The following is a 20,897-nucleotide window of genomic DNA, read 5'->3' as shown; positions in this document are numbered from 1 at the left end:
TGGGGGGGGGGGGGGGCTTAAGGACCCCCCCGCCCCGCCTGCCTTCCCGTGACTGACAGAAGGGTTCCTGGGTAACAGGGTCTCGGAGCAAAGCATCTCTGCAACACAATGGGGGCTCTGTGGTGGACAAGGGCCGAATCCTTTGTGAAATCCCCCAGGGCTGCGTACAAACCAGGCAAATATCTGACCCGCCATTGTGGCGGTTTGAGACAGGACTGAATAAGAAACAAGGGGCCTGACAATTGGTTAACTTAAATTACAATATTATTTATCAAAAAACGACATGAGGATTTGGAATGTTACAATGCACGTTAAATTAGTGGAGTTTTTTTTTTTCAAAGTTCCAAAACAGGTGGCTATAGACACAATATTTACAATGTACTTACAACATGTACAACAGATGTTATTATGACGTTAAGGCTGAATATACAATCGGCAGATAATTACACGGGCACAGGTGCTTGCTATATGACAGTTGATTGTGCAACACATCTTCTATAAAAAAAAAAAAGTGAAACAGAAATGTGCCAAACCAATTAAAGGAATACACTATTCAAGAACTCATGGTAAGGCATATAAGGGGGTTCATCGTTAGGATAACTGAACTAAGCCAATGCACACATGACAGAATCTACCCCCAACTTCGGCACATGATGATAATACCCACATCATTACATTTTGTTCCTACTTAGCACATCGGTTGTCAAATCAAGTGAGGAGATAGTGAAGGCAAAAAAATTACGAGAAATGCATTGGCTCTATTATGGTTCATTCCTCTCTGAGGCATAACGTGTGAAAAAAATACCCAATAATAACCTCTACTCGACAGGGAGCCTATCGACAAACGTGAATGTGTGTATATGTATAAAGTAGGCGACTTTTTTTTTTGTAGTATTCACAAGAGGTAGTTCATTTGGATATTCAAGACAAGTTTTTTTTTCCCCTTTTCCTCAGCGGCGGGTTAGAACTCGGTACAGGTGTGCCCGTCACATGTGCCAGTCACATCCACAGCACTATAGGCAACCAGCTGTGCTGTTGCTGTTGCCGTGAGAAAGGAGGAGGAGGAGGAGGAATCATTACGGAGCGCTTTCACAGCCGGCTGTATTTCGCCTCGCAGTGCAGTATGTGTTTGTGTAATCCGCGTATCCGCTCCTGGAGGACGCGCGCGTGCTCCTCCGAGAGGAACCCCAGCACCGCCGACAAAAAGGGCTCCCGCTCCCGGTAGAGCTCCAGCAGCCGCGACGCCGCGTCCCCGCCCCGATGCAGCTCGGCCACGCGTTGCGCGGTCCCCCGCCGGAACACGCACACGGAGCCCAGCACGGCGGCGTGGTACTTCTCCCACGCACCCAGCACCCGGTAGCCGTGCACCAGGCCCGCCTCGTTGTCCACGAACACCAGCTGGCCGTGCGGCGTGCGCAGCAGGTTGTTGGTGTCGCGCTCCATCACGCGCGAGTCCCACTGCCGGCTGAACAGGTTGCTCGCCAGGCGGTCGAAGTTGGCGCTGAGGTAGTCGAACGCGATCAGGTCGGACCACTGCATCAGCTCCTCCAGGAGCTGCCGCTGCTGCCGCCGGCGCCGCGGCGTCGACGCCGTCGCGTTCCTCCACAGCTCCTCGACGCGCGGCGGATGGAGCCCGCCGCCCTGCTGCTCCTGGCGGAGGGGCGCGGGCGTCACCACCCCGGTCAGGTTGGACACCCACTCGGTGAGCGAGACGACGGCACCTTCGCTCCACTGCAAACCGCCTATCCTGCGCCTGACGGACGCCCATTGTTCATCGCCGCCGCCACCGTTGCCGCCGCTCAGCTGGGAGAGCGCGAGGGGCGGCACGTTGGTGAGGCCCAGCAGCGTCGCCAGGTAGTACGTCAGCGTCTCCCCCTGCACCTGGTCCGCGTTGATGCCGTAGCGCACGCACGCCTTGGCGCCGTCGTGGAACGTGGCGAGCTGGTTGGACCTCCTGCCGCAGCCCGGCTCCAGCTTCACCACGCGGCTGGCGCGGGCTCTCTCGCGCCACGCCCGCGCGCGGTCCTCCGTGAAGCCGACGTGCCGCTGCAGGTGATCCTCCTCCAGCCACGCGCTCCAAAAAATCCCATCCTCGACGACCGGAGATGATGATGAGTCCTCCTCCGGCTGGTTGACCCTCTGTGCCGCCGCCACTGAGTCCTCGTTATCGTCTACACTCACACGGCGGTAACGGTTGCCTTCTTGGGAGGACACCGTTTTTTGAGTGAGGTTGTTGTGGTGAGTCGCGCGCCTGCTGCTACCCGCGTGCCCGGGCGGCAACGGCTGCTGCGCCGCCGCCGGGACCACGGCGAGTAAAGCCCGGAAAGTTTTGGTGGAGAGGTCCGCTGTAGTGGAGGGACCCGACGTGCCCGGTAACCGGAGCCCGCGCTTGTATCGCTCCAGCAGCCGGTTATCCTCCTCCAGCGTGCTCCACACGTAGAAAACACTGGCGCACGTGCACAGGAACAGCAGCGCGAGCAAGTTCGCCGAGACAGCCCTCATACTAGTTTTAAACTAACTGACGACGGTTAACCATTCCAGAGGGACGCGCGGAGGGTCCGCGAAGATCCGAAGAAGAAGAAGAAACGCGAATCGCATCTCCTCCCGTCCTCCTTGTCCTCCTGGATGCTAATTTAAATCCCCCTTTTTCTGTCGATATAAATATAAAATACGATGCATTTCTTCTCCCCACTTTAGTGATAATCGGTTATTCTCTTCTTCTCAACCGTCCCCCGTTGTTTCCCCGCAGCGTGCACCACGGCTCTGCTCTCTTCTCTCTCCGTCCGTGTGTCCTCATCTCTCAGCTCTCTCTCTCTCTCGCTCTCTCTTCTCTCTCTCTCGCTCTCTCTCTCTCCCCCCCTCTCTCTCTCCTCTCGCTCTCTCTCTTCTCTCTCTCTCTCTCCCCCCTCTCTCTCTCCTCTCTCCCCTCTCTCTCTCTCTCTCTCTCTCTCTCTCTCTCTCTCTCTCTATCTCTCCCTCCTCTCTCTCTCTCTCCGCCGGCTGCAGTTTGATTTGTGTGGCTTTGGCTCCACGGAGAGAAACTAGGCGTCTGGGAACACGTGACTCTCTCTCTCTCTCTCTCTCTCTCTCTCTCTCTCTCACTTTTTTCGGCAGCAGCAGAGGCAGGGAGTGCGGAGCAAGTGCACCGTGGGAAGGAGGTGCTCTTTATACGAGGCGCGCCGTGGGAAGGAGGTGCTCTTATAGGAGGCGCGCCGTGGGAAGGAGGTGCTCTTTATAGGAGGCGCACCGTGGGAAGGAGGTGCTCTTTATAGGAGGCGCGCCGTGGGAAGGAGGTGCTCTTATAGGAGGCGCACCGTGGGAAGGAGGTGCTCTTTATAGGAGGCGCGCCGTGGGAAGGAGGTGCTCTTTATAGGAGGCGCACCGTGGGAAGGAGGAGGTGCTCTTATAGGAGGCGCACCGTGGGAAGGAGGTGCTCTTATACGAGGCGCGTCGTGGGAAGGAGGTGCTCTTTATAGGAGGCGCGCCGTGGGAAGGAGGTGCTCTTTATAGGAGGCGCACCGTGGGAAGGAGGTGCTCTTTATAGGAGGCGCGCCGTGGGAAGGAGGTGCTCTTTATAGGAGGCGCGCCGTGGGAAGGAGGTGCTCTTATAGGAGGCGCACCGTGGGAAGGAGGTGCTCTTTATAGGAGGCGCACCGTGGGAAGGAGGTGCTCTTATAGGAGGCGCGTCGTGGGAAGGAGGTGCTCTTATAGGAGGCGCACCGTGGGAAGGAGGTGCTCTTTATAGGAGGCGCACCGTGGGAAGGAGGTGCTCTTATAGGAGGTGCACCGTGGGAAGGAGGTGCTCTTATAGGAGGTGCACCGTGGGAAGGAGGTGCTCTTATAGGAGGCGTGTCGTGGGAAGGAGGTGCTCTTATAGGAGGTGCACCGTGGGAAGGAGGTGCTCTTATAGGAGGTGCACCGTGGGAAGGAGGTGCTCTTATAGGAGGTGCACCGTGGGAAGGAGGTGCTCTTTATAGGAGGCGCGCCGTGGGAAGGAGGTGCTCTTTATAGGAGGCGCACCGTGGGAAGGAGGTGCTCTTTATAGGAGGCGCACCGTGGGAAGGAGGTGCTCTTATAGGAGGTGCACCGTGGGAAGGAGGTGCTCTTTATAGGAGGTGCACCGTGGGAAGGAGGTGCTCTTATAGGAGGCGCACCGTGGGAAGGAGGTGCTCTTATAGGAGGCGCACCGTGGGAAGGAGGTGCTCTTTATAGGAGGTGCACCGTGGGAAGGAGGAGGTGTTCTTATAGGAGGCGCACCGTGGGAAGGAGGTGCTCTTATAGGAGGCGCGCCGTGGGAAGGAGGTGCTCTTTATAGGAGGCGCACCGTGGGAAGGAGGAGGTGCTCTTATAGGAGGCGCACCGTGGGAAGGAGGTGCTCTTTATAGGAGGCGCACCGTGGGAAGGAGGTGCTCTTTATAGGAGGCGCACCGTGGGAAGGAGGTGCTCTTATAGGAGGCGCACAGTGGGAAGGAGGTGCTCTTATAGGAGGCGCGCCGTGGGAAGGAGGTGCTCTTTATAGGAGGCGCACCGTGGGAAGGAGGTGCTCTTATAGGAGGCGCACCGTGGGAAGGAGGAGGTGCTCTTATAGGAGGCGCGCCGTGGGAAGGAGGAGGTGCTCTTATAGGAGGCGCACCGTGGGAAGGAGGTGCTCTTATAGGAGGCGCACCGTGGGAAGGAGGTGCTCTTATAGGAGGCGCACCGTGGGAAGGAGGAGGTGCTCTTATAGGAGGCGCGCCGTGGGAAGGAGGAGGTGCTCTTATAGGAGGCGCACCGTGGGAAGGAGGTGCTCTTATAGGAGGCGCACCGTGGGAAGGAGGTGCTCTTATAGGAAGTGTAGTGGTTACGTCGTTGCCGTTTTTCGTGTTCCACCCTCTGTCCAACGCAATGTATTTCCCCATTGCCCATTTCTAAATTGTCTCGTTTAAAACAAATAAAGCATTAACATTTGCATGGTGTACCTTTCTGTGGCTATTCATCCACAATCTATAGCTCAACATGAAAATATTCGCAATTAATCATAAAATATAATCGCCAAATTTTATTTCAACCAAAAATGCTTAACAATAATGTTTTTTTTTAAACTCTTTTTCTCCCCATTTTCTATTTTTCTCCCTTCCCCAATTTCGTATTGTCCAATTCTACCCTCCCCTGTCTCGAACGCTGTTAGGCCATGCCTCCCACAAGCCGGCTGCAATGTGGACGAAGCCTTGCATCACGTGTCCCCTCCGGTACACGAGGAGGCAGCCGTCGCATCTTTTCACCTGTACAGCGCGATCTCTCAGCGGCGAGGGTCTGCGTGGGAGGGACACGCCGCCCCCGTCGCTTCCTGATTCTACTGCGCAGGCGCACCAACCGAACTGTAGGAGTCGCTGTCCACAACGTCCGATCCCCACCCACCAGCTTCCCACCCCCTAATACTGCCAATTGTATTAGTATGAACGACCAGCCAAGCTGGTAGCAACGCAGAGAGCTGGGCTCGAACCCAGCATCTCCTGCGTTGGTGGTGAGCGCCTTGCCCACTGCGCCACCTAGCCGCGTCCTTAAACAATAATGTTAGTGATAGAAAGGAACTCATTTTGTGCAAAAATTGAAAGCTTTTCAATTTCCATGCGGTAGAATTGTTACAATAGCCGATAATCCATTTTCCCAATGATAAATCCCTATACGGGTGGAACAACCAGTGACGTCAGACTACACCTCCCTATAGGAGGCGCGCCGTGGGAAGGAGGTGCTCTTAGGAGGCGCAACGTGGGAAGGAGGTGCTCTGTGCTCTCAGGAGTGCGGGGCAAGTGCATATATACAAGTGATATACAAGAAAACACACCGATTGAACTAATTGTAGCAGGGTGGATTATCCCTGCTTTATGGGAGTGGATGTACACGGCCACCTGGTAGTGGGAATGCAGCAGAGCTGGGTCCGGCTGAGTCCCCGACTGTAGGCCAGGAGTATTGAAGTGGAGGTTGAGCAGCGAGAGTGGATGGGGCCTAGGATTCACTAACCTAGGGATGGTGCGCTGGTCCTTCTTGCCCTCCAGGGCGATTAGCAGTAGCTCCCCACACACCCACACTTCCCCCAATACTTCCTGTGCCCTCCCACACCCGATGGCAGTAATGATGGATGATATATTCGCTCCCCAAAGCAGTACCCATCCTGATTGGCGAGTAGAGACCTTTCCCAATGAAGCATAGGCAGGGGGTGGGGAAAGGGTTAAACTGTAATGAGCATTACCCGGAAAGGAAAGGGTTAGACAGAATGCACATTAACAGACATGCACACAGTGGTCCCATTGAGCTCTCTTTTACTGAAGGTCTTATTCTTTTTACAAGTATGTACACAAGAATGAAAGCTCTTTCCGCACTGGGCACCTAGTGCTCTCGCTCTACAGTAATGACTAAAGTTCTTCCCACACTGGGCAAGACACAGTAATAAACCCGTCCCTTTAAGGGTTTAGATACTTGTTCGTTTCCCCATAGGTGGGGAGAGAGGGGAGGAAGAGGGAGAGGGATACAGGAGCTATTCAATGGGAATTTTATAAAAGAACACACGTTATTACACCACATTCAACCAAAAGACCGTGGGCCCACGTTGAAAACAAAAGGCCTATCTATAGCCGGCTTTCCCCAAAATAATAAAAGTCGGGGTGCCCCTAAACACTGTTACCAGCGTCAGTTCAAAGCACTGCTTCTCTTCGCCCTTAAAGGGCCCGCGCCGCACAGAGAGAATGTCTACCGATAAAGTTTCAGCACTCGGAGCGCTCGCTGTAACTGGCTTGAGTGTACTTAACCAAGTGGCGGGCCTGCTCCCACCACCGAACGTCCGTGTGGTGAGATGGCCGTCGAGAGGTCCCGTGATAGCAGGCGGCGGGGCTGGGTAGACGTTGGGCAGGTGACTGCTGGAGTAACGGCTCGGAGGGGCTGGAGGGGCGTGCAGTGCAGTGACGTCCGCTGTTGGGCTGAAGGGGTGGGGCGACACGCGGGCTAAACTGTGGTGCTAGCCTAACTGCTGTGGGTCGGGACGACCCCCTGTCATGACGCCTATACTTCAGCTAAAACGCAATGTGGGCAATATCTACCAGACTCTTCGGCAGTAGCTCGTCTGCTTCTTCGTTCACAATGTCTCTTTAGCATTAACTAAAAGCTAAGCTATCGCATATTCATTACTAACCCGCCTCGTAACTGGGTTTATATCTCGCATGCTTGATGTCCGGAGCTCCAGCTCCATGCGACCTCTTCCTTCTCTGGAAAACGATGAAGAGGAAGTTCTGCCGCCGGCGCCGCGCCCTGAGCCCATCCTTCTTCACCTGTGTCCCCCTGCCCAACGTCGCCACCAGCTCCCCCTGGCGGTACCTGTGTCATGTCCCGCTATTAAGTGTCAATGTTAGGATAGGGAGGATCAAGAGGGGTCAGCAAGTTACACAACATCATCGCGAACACAGAGAATGCAAGGAATTAACGTTAGACACATTGAATTATTGTTAGACATATTCAGGTGTCTACATAATGATTGGCAGTATTAAACTGGAAAGGGTATTTGAGAATACATTTCTGGGTGTAATAATAGACCACAAACTCAACTGGAAACCTCAAGTCAAATATGTCAGGACTAAATTGGCACGGAGTGTTGGTGTTTTATGTAAGATAAGACACATTCTAAACCAAAAAACACTGTATGCACTGTACTGTACACTCTTCCTACCATATATGAACTAGGTGTGGGGTAATACCTACAAAAGCACTCTACAGCCAATATGCACCATGCAAAAAAAGCAATAAGAATAATCAACAATGTAGGATATTATGAACACACCAATAACTTATTTATAAAGCTACAAACATTGAAATGTATGGACCTAGTTGGTTTCAAAACTGCCCTCATTGTATACAAAGCCAGATACAAACTAATCCCAGGCAACATTCAAAAATGGTTCAGAGACAGGGAAGGAGAATATAACTTAAGAGGGAAAACAACCAATGACTACACACTACGCTGAAAAGCATGTGCATATCTGTGTGTGGAGTGAAGTTGTGGAATAAATTACCTGAATACATCAAACTGAGTAAACATATGGCACAATTTAAAAAGCAGCAAAAAAAATACACATTAGAGAAATACAGAAATGAGTAATGAGGATAAACAAAGTTATGTTATATTGTGTTATGTAGTGCTGTACTGTATTCACTGCTGCCAAGTAAATCAAGTTTTTTTTCTTTGCGTACTATAAGTAAAAGTATATTCTATATTGTAATATACTAAATTATGTTATATCTAGTCACATTTATGGAAGAACAAATGTAAATGTAAGGGGGTAGGGATCAATAAGCTTAGCTTCCCTCTACTCCTTTTTTGGACATGTCTGCTAACTAAAGACATTGCTCTTGACTTTTTGTTTATAATTCCTTTATTTTAATGTTTAAAAAAAAAGAAATTATTTTTTTTGTTGTTGTTATGATTGTTTGGTCTGATGGACCTAGATACCGTGATTTGTTTGGAGGAATATGGAGAATACATGTTCAAAAATAAACTTTTTCATTCATTCATTCATTCATTCATGTGTGCGTGGGGGCAAGCCGGGCAAACGACGCACAGCGGGGCACCGAGCGGGTCTGTCTGCATCCGACGACCGTTATGGTAATTGATACCCTAAGCAGAAGCACTTTGGGAAATAATTATTTCTCTCTCTCTCTCTCTCTCTCTCTCTCTCTGATGCTAAAATACTCAAAATAAATAAATAGAAATATGCTAACATAAAATTAGCCTAAATAAAATGATCAATACTGCCCTACAAACGTCAGTTGCAGTAACATGGTTACAGTGGTTTGGCTTTAGGTAAGTATTCATTTATTGACCCTCTTGGGGAAATTCGGCAAAGGTGTGTAGGGAGAGGTGTAGTGGTTACGTCATTGTTGTTTCCCGCGTGGTCCACCTCACTTGAAATTACAATGTATTTCTACATGTATTTCTAAATCGTTTAAGGGATCCTCTGGCCCATTTAGGAAATCCCTGAACATGAACTTGCATTGGTTTGTGATAGATTATTAGCTACTGGGTATTTCAAAGTACCTCATATTTGGTACCATTTTGAAGCTAACAACTAGGGCTTTCCAATGATATAAGATAAGTGTATGATTATCATCATAATTTGTATTATTATGGTTCATATGTAGTTGCACTTGAACTTGTTGAAATTAAACTTGGAAGATAAAAATTTATTTTCAAGCACTTTCCTTGCTTATTTCAGATGTATGTGTAATGAATGGGATGTAGACAATCTTGTTGGAAATATAGAACAGCTGACAGATTAGAAATAGCATCTATTGTTCAAAAGTTATCAATTAATTAATGAAACAAGGTTTGATAAATCTTTTTTTTTTTTACATATTGTGATATAAAACTTTCATGTGTGTGTTAACTTTTTTCTTCAAACTTACCCCATTCTCTTCATAAAGCCTTGTCTTCCTCCATACTCTCTGCGGCTCTAGAAGCATCTTTCCTGGGTAGAGAAGTAGCGTGGCTCTGCCTGGCCCTTCCTGGCTCTGAGCTTGATGTTGTTAGGCAACATTTTACTGAGAAGTAAAATGTGGAATCCGGATTCCGGAGTCCAATCCAATGGGTGCATTACCATCCGGGAGACGATAGGGGGTGGTATTTTCCCTGTTCGAGCTCATAGACAGTCCCAATGGTAACGTGAGGCTAGATTGATGAAAAATTAATGGATATCGCTAATAAAAGCAATAACGATTAAATAACGAGATTTCTCGTCATAGGCACTCAACGCATGGCATGAAATAACGAGTTTATCATGGCTGGCACTCAAAGTGTTAAGGACAAATTATTAAACAACCGTATAACACATTTTATTTCAACCAAAAATGCTTAAACAATAATGTTAGTGATAGAAGGGAACTCATTTTGCGCAAAAATGGAAAGCTTGCCAATGTCCATGAGGCAGAATTATTACAATAGCCGATAACACATTCCCAATGATAAATCCCTATACGGTTGGACTGGGCGAGAAACTAAAGTGACGTCAGCCTACACCTCCCTATAGAGGTGTATAGGCTACAGATATAGCCATTTATTTATGTATTTATTTGAATAGGACCATGTGTATGCTATTTTTTTATGTATTGTATACCACATTTAGCTGCAGCTAATTATCATCTGCAGTCTCTTGGCAGATTACAACCAATACACTTAAATACATGCAGTAGCCCACAGGTCCGCAATACGCGGCCCGAAATTGCCCCGCCAGCAATAATATCTGGCCCTTCAGAATATATATATTTTTTTTAATATATATATATTTTTTATATATCAGACCAACTAGGCTAGGCTATATGTTAGCTATAATGTCCAAATAGAGAAACTACCACCACCTAAAGAATGCCTATTATACGTTGTTTTATCCATGTTGAGAGTGAATAACAGGTAGGCAGCGAGGTGCAATGTAGTGCTTGCTCAAGATGAAAAAAGTCGGTGGACAGCGCCTGGTGCTGAAATAACAAACAAGCCACACCACATGTGTGGTGTGAAATTAAGTTCAGTAAGTCATTCAAACTTTATCTTTACTTATATATGACTGTGACGGCACCACACATGTGAACAGTAACAATGCAATTAAACTGAAGTCAAATCAGAGCAAAAAAAGCTGAATCTGCTTCAAGAAGATGCGCTACATTAGGTATATAAGGAATTACAACAAGACATTTATTAACTAAATAAAAAATACTATGAGGCTTTTAACCCTCTAAAGCCGGGCGCAACAGTAGACATGTTTTGTAAAACATTAAATATCTTTGGATTTGTTTGTGATAAAGACTTGCTTTATTGTATCGGAATCGATTGTCATCTCAAAATTTTGTGCATCTCTCAGAGAATGCGCGGATGTAAAGCATAGAATCTTGAAATATCTAGATTGGTTGTTTTATCTGGACTGCATCTAATCCGCTGTATCTATCCATTTATCATATATCTATGTCTGTCACTATAGCCAATGGAAATGCTAGAAATGGTCACATGGACTGGGAGAACCAATGGAAAATTCCTATTGTTTCTCAATAGTCCAGTGCGCTCCACAGAAAGGGCCGTCAGATAGACACATTGGTTTCGCGTAATGTAAGATAGGCCGATAAGAGAGAGGCGCTTGTCTCTGGTTTTATAATAAAATGGCAAACAGACAAAGGTATAGGCATGGTCATGCTGGACCTACAAAAGGCCTTTGACACGGTCAATCACTCCATTCTGATTGACAAGCTAAAAGCAATTGGTTTTGATAGTCTATCAGTGAGCTGGATGCAATCCTACCTTGAGGGGAGGGAACAGATGGTGGAGGTAAACGGTACCTTATCCCCCCCTCTCACAGTGAGCTGTGGTGTTCCACAAGGAAGCATACTAGGACCGCTACTGTTCCTAATTTATGCAAATGACATGTCGTCAGCTTGTGACTGCAACTTGTTCCTGTTTGCGGACGACTCAGCCCTGCTGGTCTCTGACAAGAACAAGTTACAGGTTGAAAAAACCCTCAGCTCGGAACTAGGCAGAATCTGCATATGGCTTGCTGATAACAAACTATCATTACACATGGGCAAAACAGAGTCCATTCTCTTCGGTTCAAATAACAAACTCAGCAAGACCGACGGCTTCTCAGTTACAGTGGGTGACAATATTGTCACAAGGAAAGATGAAATTACCTACCTGGGTTCCATCCTAGAGGCTAATCTCTCCTGTGACAAAATGGCATCCAATGTAATAAAAAAAGTCAACCAACGAACTCGATTCTTGTACCGGATCTCCTCTCTGGTAAACAAGTATACCCTGAAGACTCTGGCAGGAGCACTCATTCAGGGGTACTACGACTATGCTTGCACCTCATGGTACCAAAGCACCTCAAAGGCGCTAAAAACAAAATTACAAACATCTCAAAACAAACTGGTCAGACTACTGCTTGACCTTACTCCTAGAACCCACCTCACCCCTGCCCACTTTGACAACCTAGGATGGCTTAGAGTAGATGACAGAGTACAGCAACTTGCAATGGGCCTGGTCTACAAGATACACTACACGACCAAGGTACCCATGTACATGGCAAAATACTTCCCAAAGGTCAGTGAATACCACGATCACAACACCAGAGGGAGCTCCACAAATCATGTTAAACCCAGATTCGGCTCAAATAAGGGACTAAACACGTTTCGCAATTATGCCACATCAATGTGGAACGCCCTACCCAAAGCTGTAAAGGAATGTGGATCACTACCCACTTTCAAAACCTCTCTCAAGAGACACCTACGGGAGACTGCAATTCAACACTGGCCCCTGTAAATATCCTAACCCAACCCCCTCCAATGTACAGTCATTTACCTAGTATGGTTTTGTCAATAGTCCAATGTACAATTTTGTTTGTTTGTACAGAGTCTCCCCCCCCCCCCCCCCCTCAATGTACAGTTTTGCTTGTTTATACAGTGTGCCCCCCCCCCCCCAACCACCTCCAATGTAAATTACCCAGTATGGTTGTCAATATCCCAGTGTACCCAACCCCCCCCCACCCAACCTCCTCCAATGTACAGTTTCTACGTCAAATGTATATACTCCCTTTTCTTGACTCCTTCTGTATCACAAACAGTACTGTATTTGCAAATCTGGTATGTCATAAATGTATAGATGTAGCAGTACTGACTATCTGTATGTCATGTATGTCATATATGTCCTGATGAATTGAAAATGGGGGACCCTGATGTAAACAAGACGAAAGTCTTTCTCTGGTCTGCATCCCCTTAACAATTGTGTGTATTGAGCTGTACTGTATTGTACCCATTCTGCAATCTGTTAATAAAGTTTTCAATCAATCAATCAATCAGGTATAATGTTCAGTGCAAATGTGTATGTCGTTTACAGTTTATTAGGCCACCTATGCAGCTCGTTTATTTTGTCCATTCTCTGCCTCTGCCACAAATGTATGTTTTAGTTATAAGGTGGTCTGTCACAGAGTTAAAATGTTTTCACTATCAATATATTAAATTAGCCATTGTTTTTGTTTCCGGCCCCCCATACAATGGCTTGGAAAAATGTTTGCCCTCTGCCAAACTTAATTGCCTACCCCTGCAGTAGCCTATTGCACAATCAGCACTGGCAATAATAGCACAGTTACAGTAACACGTCATCACACAAATAAACAATGAAGGGTATAAACATGTATCAGTACAATATACATACACATGTTGAGGCGTAGAGGTACATACACATACTTACTGCTATATACTGTATATCGGTCTGTATATATGTATTATTACCATGTATATATAGATGCATATATCTCCACATCTGTCTGTACATACCTGCATATACTCCTTTTTACATACCTGTAGACACTATAGCTATATCTGTACATATCCCTTACCTATACTCTTACTAGTTACGCTGCTGGACAGTATGACTTACTACCATATAGTGTCTTTATACCTGTATCACTCTACATATTAATACTACAACTCTGTACATACATCTGATTAGATTAGCGCTATTACTTAGTAGTACTCATTTATATATTTTATACCCAGTTTAATCACCTGTAGATTGTATTTATTATACTAATGCACCTTACCCCCCCCCCCCCCCCCCAAGGACTTTGGACTACTTAAAAAATAGACGCCCCCCCTTCCACCTGATGGACACATATTACGTATTACTATTATGTATTATTTATATACATATAGAACTGCTCCATATGGATTTTAATATATCATGCTTTATGTACTGTAGTTTTAATGTAGTTGGTGTTTTTTATATAGTGGTCTTTTTACTGTAGTTTTAACAAAGCTTTTTTATAGTGGTGACTTGAGTGTCTATGTATTGTGACTGTACGTTTGTCTTTTAACCACTGCACAAATGAAGTTCCGAAAAGGAAAAATAAAGTAATTTGAAGTTTGAAGTTGAAGTACTGTTTACATTTGCACTCTGTTTGGATGCCAAACGTCTTGTCGTTGTACTGTAGCTACTTGTGCTGCACGATGACAATCAATTATGACTCTAATCTCCTCTTTGTGGGGCAGTACGTGCTAGAAACTCACAACGCGGTCCCATGAGCCGCTGCGCAGGATGTCTATATCTTCATCAACGTTCCCCCCGCTCGGGTGACTTGGTATTCATGCAGGTCCTTGGTTATTTTCACAGCCGCTAATTTATAACGGGTAATGATTTACTGAAATGTGAAGCCATTATTTTCCTTAAAGATTTCCAGGGGGTGGGGGGTGGGGGGGGTAAAGTTGCCTTCCATTTGTTTGATTGTCCTCTTAGGCCTTTTGCAGAAATTGATTGTGTCTTAAGAAAACAAAAATACAATTCGATGGCAAAATGTCTTATGTACAGAGACACTGACACCCATATACTAAATGATCCCCCATCAGCATCCCTCACACTGTAATAGAAGTCGTGCTTTCACGCTCTCTATCCTTGGACCATAGTTTCTTAATCAAATTAATTGGGTCATTTCTCCCCGGTGGTGCGCACGGGGGGGGGGGGGGGGGGGGGGGGTGGGTTGGCGCTGCTGTGGGCTATAGCTATGGCAACTCGCGGTCACCCACTCATTCACGGGTGATCTGGCAGAGGGTGGGCACGTCGCAGTAGCTGTGCTTTCACCCGCTCTGGCGCCAACATAGTGTGGAGAGCGGTCAGACTGCATCTCCCTATAAATCATCTTTTGGACACATTTGGCGAGATATTAGCAACACAAGAAGCTACCCCTGCGGCTGATAAGAGGCACTCCCTGGCGCGCGTGGATCCGTGCGTTGCCAGAAGCGGCTTCAGCTTTTCCCTTTTGTTATTTCCGTGCGTCAGTGATTAATGCCTTATAATTTATACTCGCACGTCAAAGTGCTGGCGAAGATCGCGGCGAGCCTGCCGAGCTCCCCGCAAGCCTCCCGGCGACGCCCACATGCAGCTGGCCACACCCCCACGCAGCTGGCCACGCCCACACGCAGCTGGCCAAAAACTTTACTTTATGTGTCACATAAAGCCTCCCTGGATGTAGCCATATTTAAACAACTTAACTGGCTCCCTAGTGGAAAAACGGGTTATTCAAATTAAGTTGGGCCTTGCCCATAAAATAATGTATAATAGGGTCCCCTCATATTTATTCATCAAATTATTTTATGTGCTTTAGGGACACCCACACATATGCAACCAGGGGCAGTTTAACTGACATCAAACGTTGCAATTTCAACAGCTCAATGGGGAAAAATACCTTTCGGTACTCTGCAGCTTGCGTGAGTGGAATAAACTGCCAGTGTCTATAAAAAGTATTGACTCAGAAAGACATTTTTAAAAAGATATATGAAGAAATGGCTTAGTCACACAGGATAATGATATATGCAGGTGTGCTGTAGACTTTGTGTTTGTTTGTGTTATTGCATTTTGTTTTATTCATATTTACATTTTCACAATGCTTGGAAATTGTATTTATATGTCTTATTTGTGCATACTCATCATCTTGTCCCCCCCCATTTGAGGACCACAATGGAAATAAACCATAAGGTTTTATTGCGTTTTAATCCTCTACGATTTTAGATTATATGTGATGGCTGTACATGTTGTATACCGGTATTGTATCTAATTTTAGATTGTCAAATAAATTAAATTCAATGAAATCCCGGCGACGCCTACATGCAGCTGGCCAAATCTTTTTCTTTGTGTCACATCGATGCGTAGTCGATGTCGACAGCGCAGAGCTGTGATTGGCCGCTGTCCTGTGTTACTCCGTCGTACTAATAGCCTTTTGTAGAACACGACACAGCAGCGCCACCTAGTGGTTCAACGGTGTACTGCAATCCATGCGATACAGTCATTTTAGCTAAAACAAACAACCTAGTGATTTTCAGAAGGGTGACTTGCCTATACCTAGTAACTCTCAAGTCTCCTAGAGTGTTTTTACACCGTGTCAACATGAATGGCAGTAATGTTAACAGGGTTCGCACAATGTCCTTGAAGTGCTTAAAGTGCTTGAAAAAAATATAAAAAATAAGTCAAGGCCTGCAATTCCTTGAAAACAGCCCATTTTTTAACAAGGTGCTTAAAAAGCCCTTGAAATTCAAATCAACCATTCACATTTAATGTTTTGTTCATCCATGATCAAATTGTTCTGAATCAAGAAATCGTTAATTTTTTTGTTCTGTTATAATACAATCTGAGTATTGCACGCTCCAACTGCTTTTCCTCATTTCTTCGTGTGTGATGCACTAGCTTGCTCTAGCTGGCAAGCAGGCCAAGAAGATACTTAAAGAAACAGCATTTAAAAGTGAATTGTATCCTTCGAGTGAAAATGAAAAACAGTGCTTGGAAAAGTACTTAAAAGTCCTTGAATTTCATTTTGCAATGTCTGTGGGAACCCTGTGTTAAATGCATGCTGATAAATACTAAAGTATATTAGGTGTTACTCTGTGTTCAGGCTCCACCGAGTACATAACTTGGCCATCGCCCCCACCCGCGTATGATTGTTTTTTATAGAAAAAAAACCCATTTAGTTAATCAGTGCCCACGTTCATAAAAAATAAATAAATAAATAGAATATTGTAAAATACTAAGCGTGTTACCAATACTTAGTCAGACAACATTATAAACTGAACATGTCTGCGTGGAAAGCAGATCTATTTTATAGGTCGCAGTACAGAGCAGCTTAAGTTTCACTTTCATTCAGAGTAGAATTAACTTCACATGAAGGAGAGAAAGGAGGCTCTAGAGACACAACAGATTATTCCAGATTAAACAGCTGGACTGGAGAGGAGCTGAGGACCAGACCAGCAAAATACGCTAAATAAGACACATTGATCCGTCAATGAACGGATCGAAAATTGACGGAAGGTATTACTGTCCGTTTTTAAATTAACTCAACTCTGTCCAACAAATGGATAAACAAAGTAAGCGCTCTACAGATATCGAGCATCATTTAGTAAAATGTCCGGTGTCACCGGTAATACCGGTTGAGTTCATTAGTCATGGGAAATTTCACATCACCGCGGCAACCCTACACTTTATACACTGTACACCAAAGCTGTTGAAGATGGGTACAATCTGCTAATACCGATGTCAAAATTAGACCTGTCCTTGGAACAACCTTGGTTCTCTGAATACCACCTGTACTATAGGGGATGGAGGGGGGGGGGCATCTTATAATAGTCGTACCTTGGTTCTGGAGGGTTTCATGCTTGATATAGTAACACGCTGGCATACTAAATTGCCTGAGTCTGTTAGACACGGCCCCAAATGAGAATCCTCAATTATACCCAGACTAAAATAGAGAGAGAGAGAGAGAGAGAGAGAGAGAGAGAGAGAGAGAGAGAGAGAGAGAGAGAGAGAGAGTCCGGCGACCCATGCGACTCTGAAACCCCCGGACGGTTAGGCTTTTAATGGGCTCGGCGCTCCAATTCGTGTGGTCCCGGAACCACCAGAAGGGGGGAGCCGAGCAGAACCGAGCCAGAACCGCATCTAATAACTTGCATTAATTGACGGGGAGCCCTGCTCTCCTTTTGGGAGTTGTCTCTTTCGATTTTTTCGACACCGGGCGAAAAAGAACAAACCTTTCAAATCATGTAAGGCTGTGAGTCTGTAATACAGACCGACAGGTCTTGAAGGCAGTGGAGCTTGTGAGAGAACTAGAGTCCCCTGTGGGTTGTTGCACGTGTGGATAGTAGGGCAACGTTCACAAATCACAGACTAATAAGGCTACATTTATGACTGCGGATGAAAGTGGCCCGGTGAGGTGACACTTTATAATAACACTCAGTTATAAGACCTTTATAAGGTATTTGTAGATAATGAACTAATCATGAAAAAAAACATTTATATACATTCGTAAAAAAAATTTTTATTAAATCATTTATAACTATATTTGTATAACATTTACAAATTAGTTCTACATTATTTATAACTCATTATCAACATTGTTTGCACTTGATTTGTTCATCATTAAATAATGTTGTTTAATGTTTAGTAACACATTTGTAGATGCTTTGAAAAATGGATAATGAAAAAACGACTAGTGGCCCAAATCACTCTGTGAATACAAACATGGAAGACAGCTGTGATGGAGGTGGTCAGTGGAGGGACAGTGAGGTGTTTACCTTGTAAGTATTTGGGGTGATATTTCTGTACATGCAAAACTTGAGGGGACGTCTCATAACCGGTCTGTGTTTGAAAGCTTATTGAAAGCAGAAACGTCTCTCTTTCACCTCCCCCTCGCCCCCATTATCATCTGCTCACGAATCAGCTGCCCTCCACTGCACATCAAGTTATAAATTAAACCATAAACTGTGACTTCAGTGTCCTCTGTATTCATATTTGTTATTGTTTATTTGTGCATGCGGGTCAGTTCAGGAGCATGACCAATTAAAAAATCTGATCTGAGCAATAAATCAGAATTGAGCAATAAGCAGTGTTAATTTCGTCAGCTATTCTTAATTTTAATCTTAAAGGAACACTCCAACATTTTAGCTAATTTGCCATCCTGGAGTTAGACAAGAAGATATGAGTAGGAAGACGTTGGGAACTAGGCTAATGGAGGAACCTACTTCCAGTGACTGACGCTAAGCTAGGCTAACGGTGCACGTCTTCCTACTCCTACTGCATGCACAGAGAAGAAGAAAGGTATGTATATTCTTGTCTAACTCCAGGGTACATGGCAAATAAGCAAATTTCCCAAAATGTTGAAGTTTATGTGTCAAATGCTCTTTTTCGTTTTCATCATTTTTAGTTACCTTTATCTACTTTTAGTTTAGTCAAGTTTTAATCAACTACAGGTCTGAGCATTTTAGTCTTAGTCTTTTTCGTTTTAGTCTCGATTTAGTCTTTTTTGTTTAGTCTCGCCACTCAGTTACAGCCTCATAAATTAGCGTGAACTTTTTCTAAACAAAAACAAGCTAATGTTACTTAGACTTATGTAAGCTATTTAATGTGTTGTTAATGTGTATTATTGATGCTGGCATTAGGTGGAGTTGCAGGGTGCGCACCTGTGACAGGTCTGTGTTGTGTTGTAGAGTCACATCAACTAAACTATTCCACTATTGAAAAGGAGACTTTGGCTATGCTGTATGCTTTGCAACATTTTGAGGTATATGTCGGTTCAAGCGCATTACCCGTGGTAGTATACACCGACCACAACCTGTTGATATTTCTGTCGCGGATGTATAACCACAATCAGCGCCTCATGCATTGGGCGCTCATAGTCCAAAATTATAACCTCGAAATAAGGCATAAGAAGGGATCCGAGAGATATCTATCTATCTATCTCGGAGATAATAATCTCATGCTGTAAACTTGTTGTTGGTTGACTAGTTCATTGTTGACCCGAGTGGTTGTTGTACCAACTGCTTTTTTTTTTTCATAGCTCTCTACTTTGGAAGTACATATTAAATTATCTCGGAGATGGGAATCTCATTGTTAAAAACATGTTTTGTTGATGTTATGTGTTATATGTCAAACATGTTTTTGTCTTATGTGTGGGGGTGTTACATCCCAATGTATGTGCTTCCCCAGTGTGTCTTGTTCTCCATTTTGTTTCCTCCCTCCAGCCAGAACCCGTCCTCCACCATTGGTCCCTGCTATGCCTGCCCTTCCATTGGTGGACTACATAGCAGCACAGCACCGATTGGTGGATGGGTTTCAAGACTCCAAGACTCAATCAGAAGCCATCACCCAGCATCGCTAACAACAGAGCAGTGTATCGCTCTTAACTTTGAGTTTCTTTACAAAGTTCAGTTTTGAATTACAGCAGAGCAGTGCTATTAAAATTACAATGCATAGGAGGTAGTGAGATCAAATTTGCATAGAACCAACACATGAATTTGATAGGAATTGTATAAAGTAGGGATGTCCGATATTATCGGCCGATATTGGCATAAAAATGTGATATCCCCAGGTAGGCAGAGTGATGGTGAGGTGGGAACAGGAAGAGACCCATATAAGGCCGTGGAGACCTGCTGACAGACGGGGGAGAGAAAGGCCCTGGCCGTGGCTGTAACAGATGGAGTAGTCAAGGTTGAGGTTGACACCCAAAGAACCAAAAACATAGTGTCTTTTAGATTAGATTCAAATGTAACAGTAAAGTGTAATGTAATGGGGCGACAGTGGCTCGGGAGGTAGAGCAGTCGTCTGGCAATCCGGAGGTTCCCGGTTCGATTCCCGCTCCTCCTGGGCAGCGTGTCGATGTGTCCTTGAGCAAGATACTTAACCCCTAATTGCTCCCGATGAGCAGGTTGGCACCTTGCATGGTTGCCTCCGCTGTCGGTGTGTGGATGTGTGAGTGAATGGGTAAAAATGTGAGTAACAAATTGTAAAGCGATTTGGATAAAAGCGCTATATAAAAAAGCAGTCTAATAGTAATATACAATGTACAGGTTATTAAACTGGGTATAAAATATATAAATGAGTACTACTGAGTAATAGTGCTAATCAGATGTATGTACTGTACAGAGTTGTAGTATTAATATGTACAGTGATACAGGTATAAAGACTACTATGGTAGTAAGAGTAGGTAAGGGATATGTACAGATATAGATACAGTATCTACAGATACTGTATGTAACAAGGGTTATATGCAGCTATGTACAGACAGATGTGGATAGATATGTGTCCTACGAATGTGAAGAAGACATGGCTGTAGGAGACAGAGCGACCGCGTTAGACGTCCTTGGTCCTCTGTCGACGTGGGAGAGGGTCAGTCAGACTCAGGATGAAATAGAGGCCTGGTCTCCTCCCTCACGAGTCCTGCTCCATATTTCATGTGGATCTGTCTCCTGGTGACACCGCCCGCCCCCCACCCCCGCCTGGGGAGAGATGTCCAGACGCTGTTCCTCTTCCGACCTCATTTCACTTGTCATGTCGGCCCTCCGGTCTTCATCGTGCTGTGGCC

The 20,897-nt window shown here is 45.6% G+C and overlaps 1 protein-coding gene across 1 annotated transcript; it reads right to left on the bottom strand.

Annotated features, from left to right (window-relative positions):
- Positions 1-246: 246 nt before the first annotated feature.
- fjx1 (four-jointed box kinase 1) lies at positions 247-2,854 on the bottom strand. The gene has a single exon (XM_084335362.1). It carries the CDS (start codon positions 2,500-2,502, stop codon positions 1,090-1,092), a length of 1,413 nt encoding a protein of 470 aa, XP_084191488.1. The 5' UTR covers positions 2,503-2,854; the 3' UTR covers positions 247-1,089.
- Positions 2,855-20,897: the final 18,043 nt, after the last annotated feature.

This window comes from Notolepis coatsorum, assembly GCF_963971535.1.
Source record: "Notolepis coatsorum genome assembly, chromosome: 18".
Taxonomy (NCBI): Eukaryota; Metazoa; Chordata; class Actinopteri; order Aulopiformes; family Paralepididae; genus Notolepis; species Notolepis coatsorum.
The sequence above is the reverse complement of the archived record's forward strand: the minus strand, read 5'-3'. Positions and strand labels throughout refer to the sequence as shown.

Bases quoted from the DNA above. Each gene is read 5' to 3' on its own strand.
- fjx1 (XM_084335362.1), bottom strand. From the start codon at position 2,502: ATGAGGGCTGTCTCGGCGAACTTGCTCGCGCTGCTGTTCCTGTGCACG.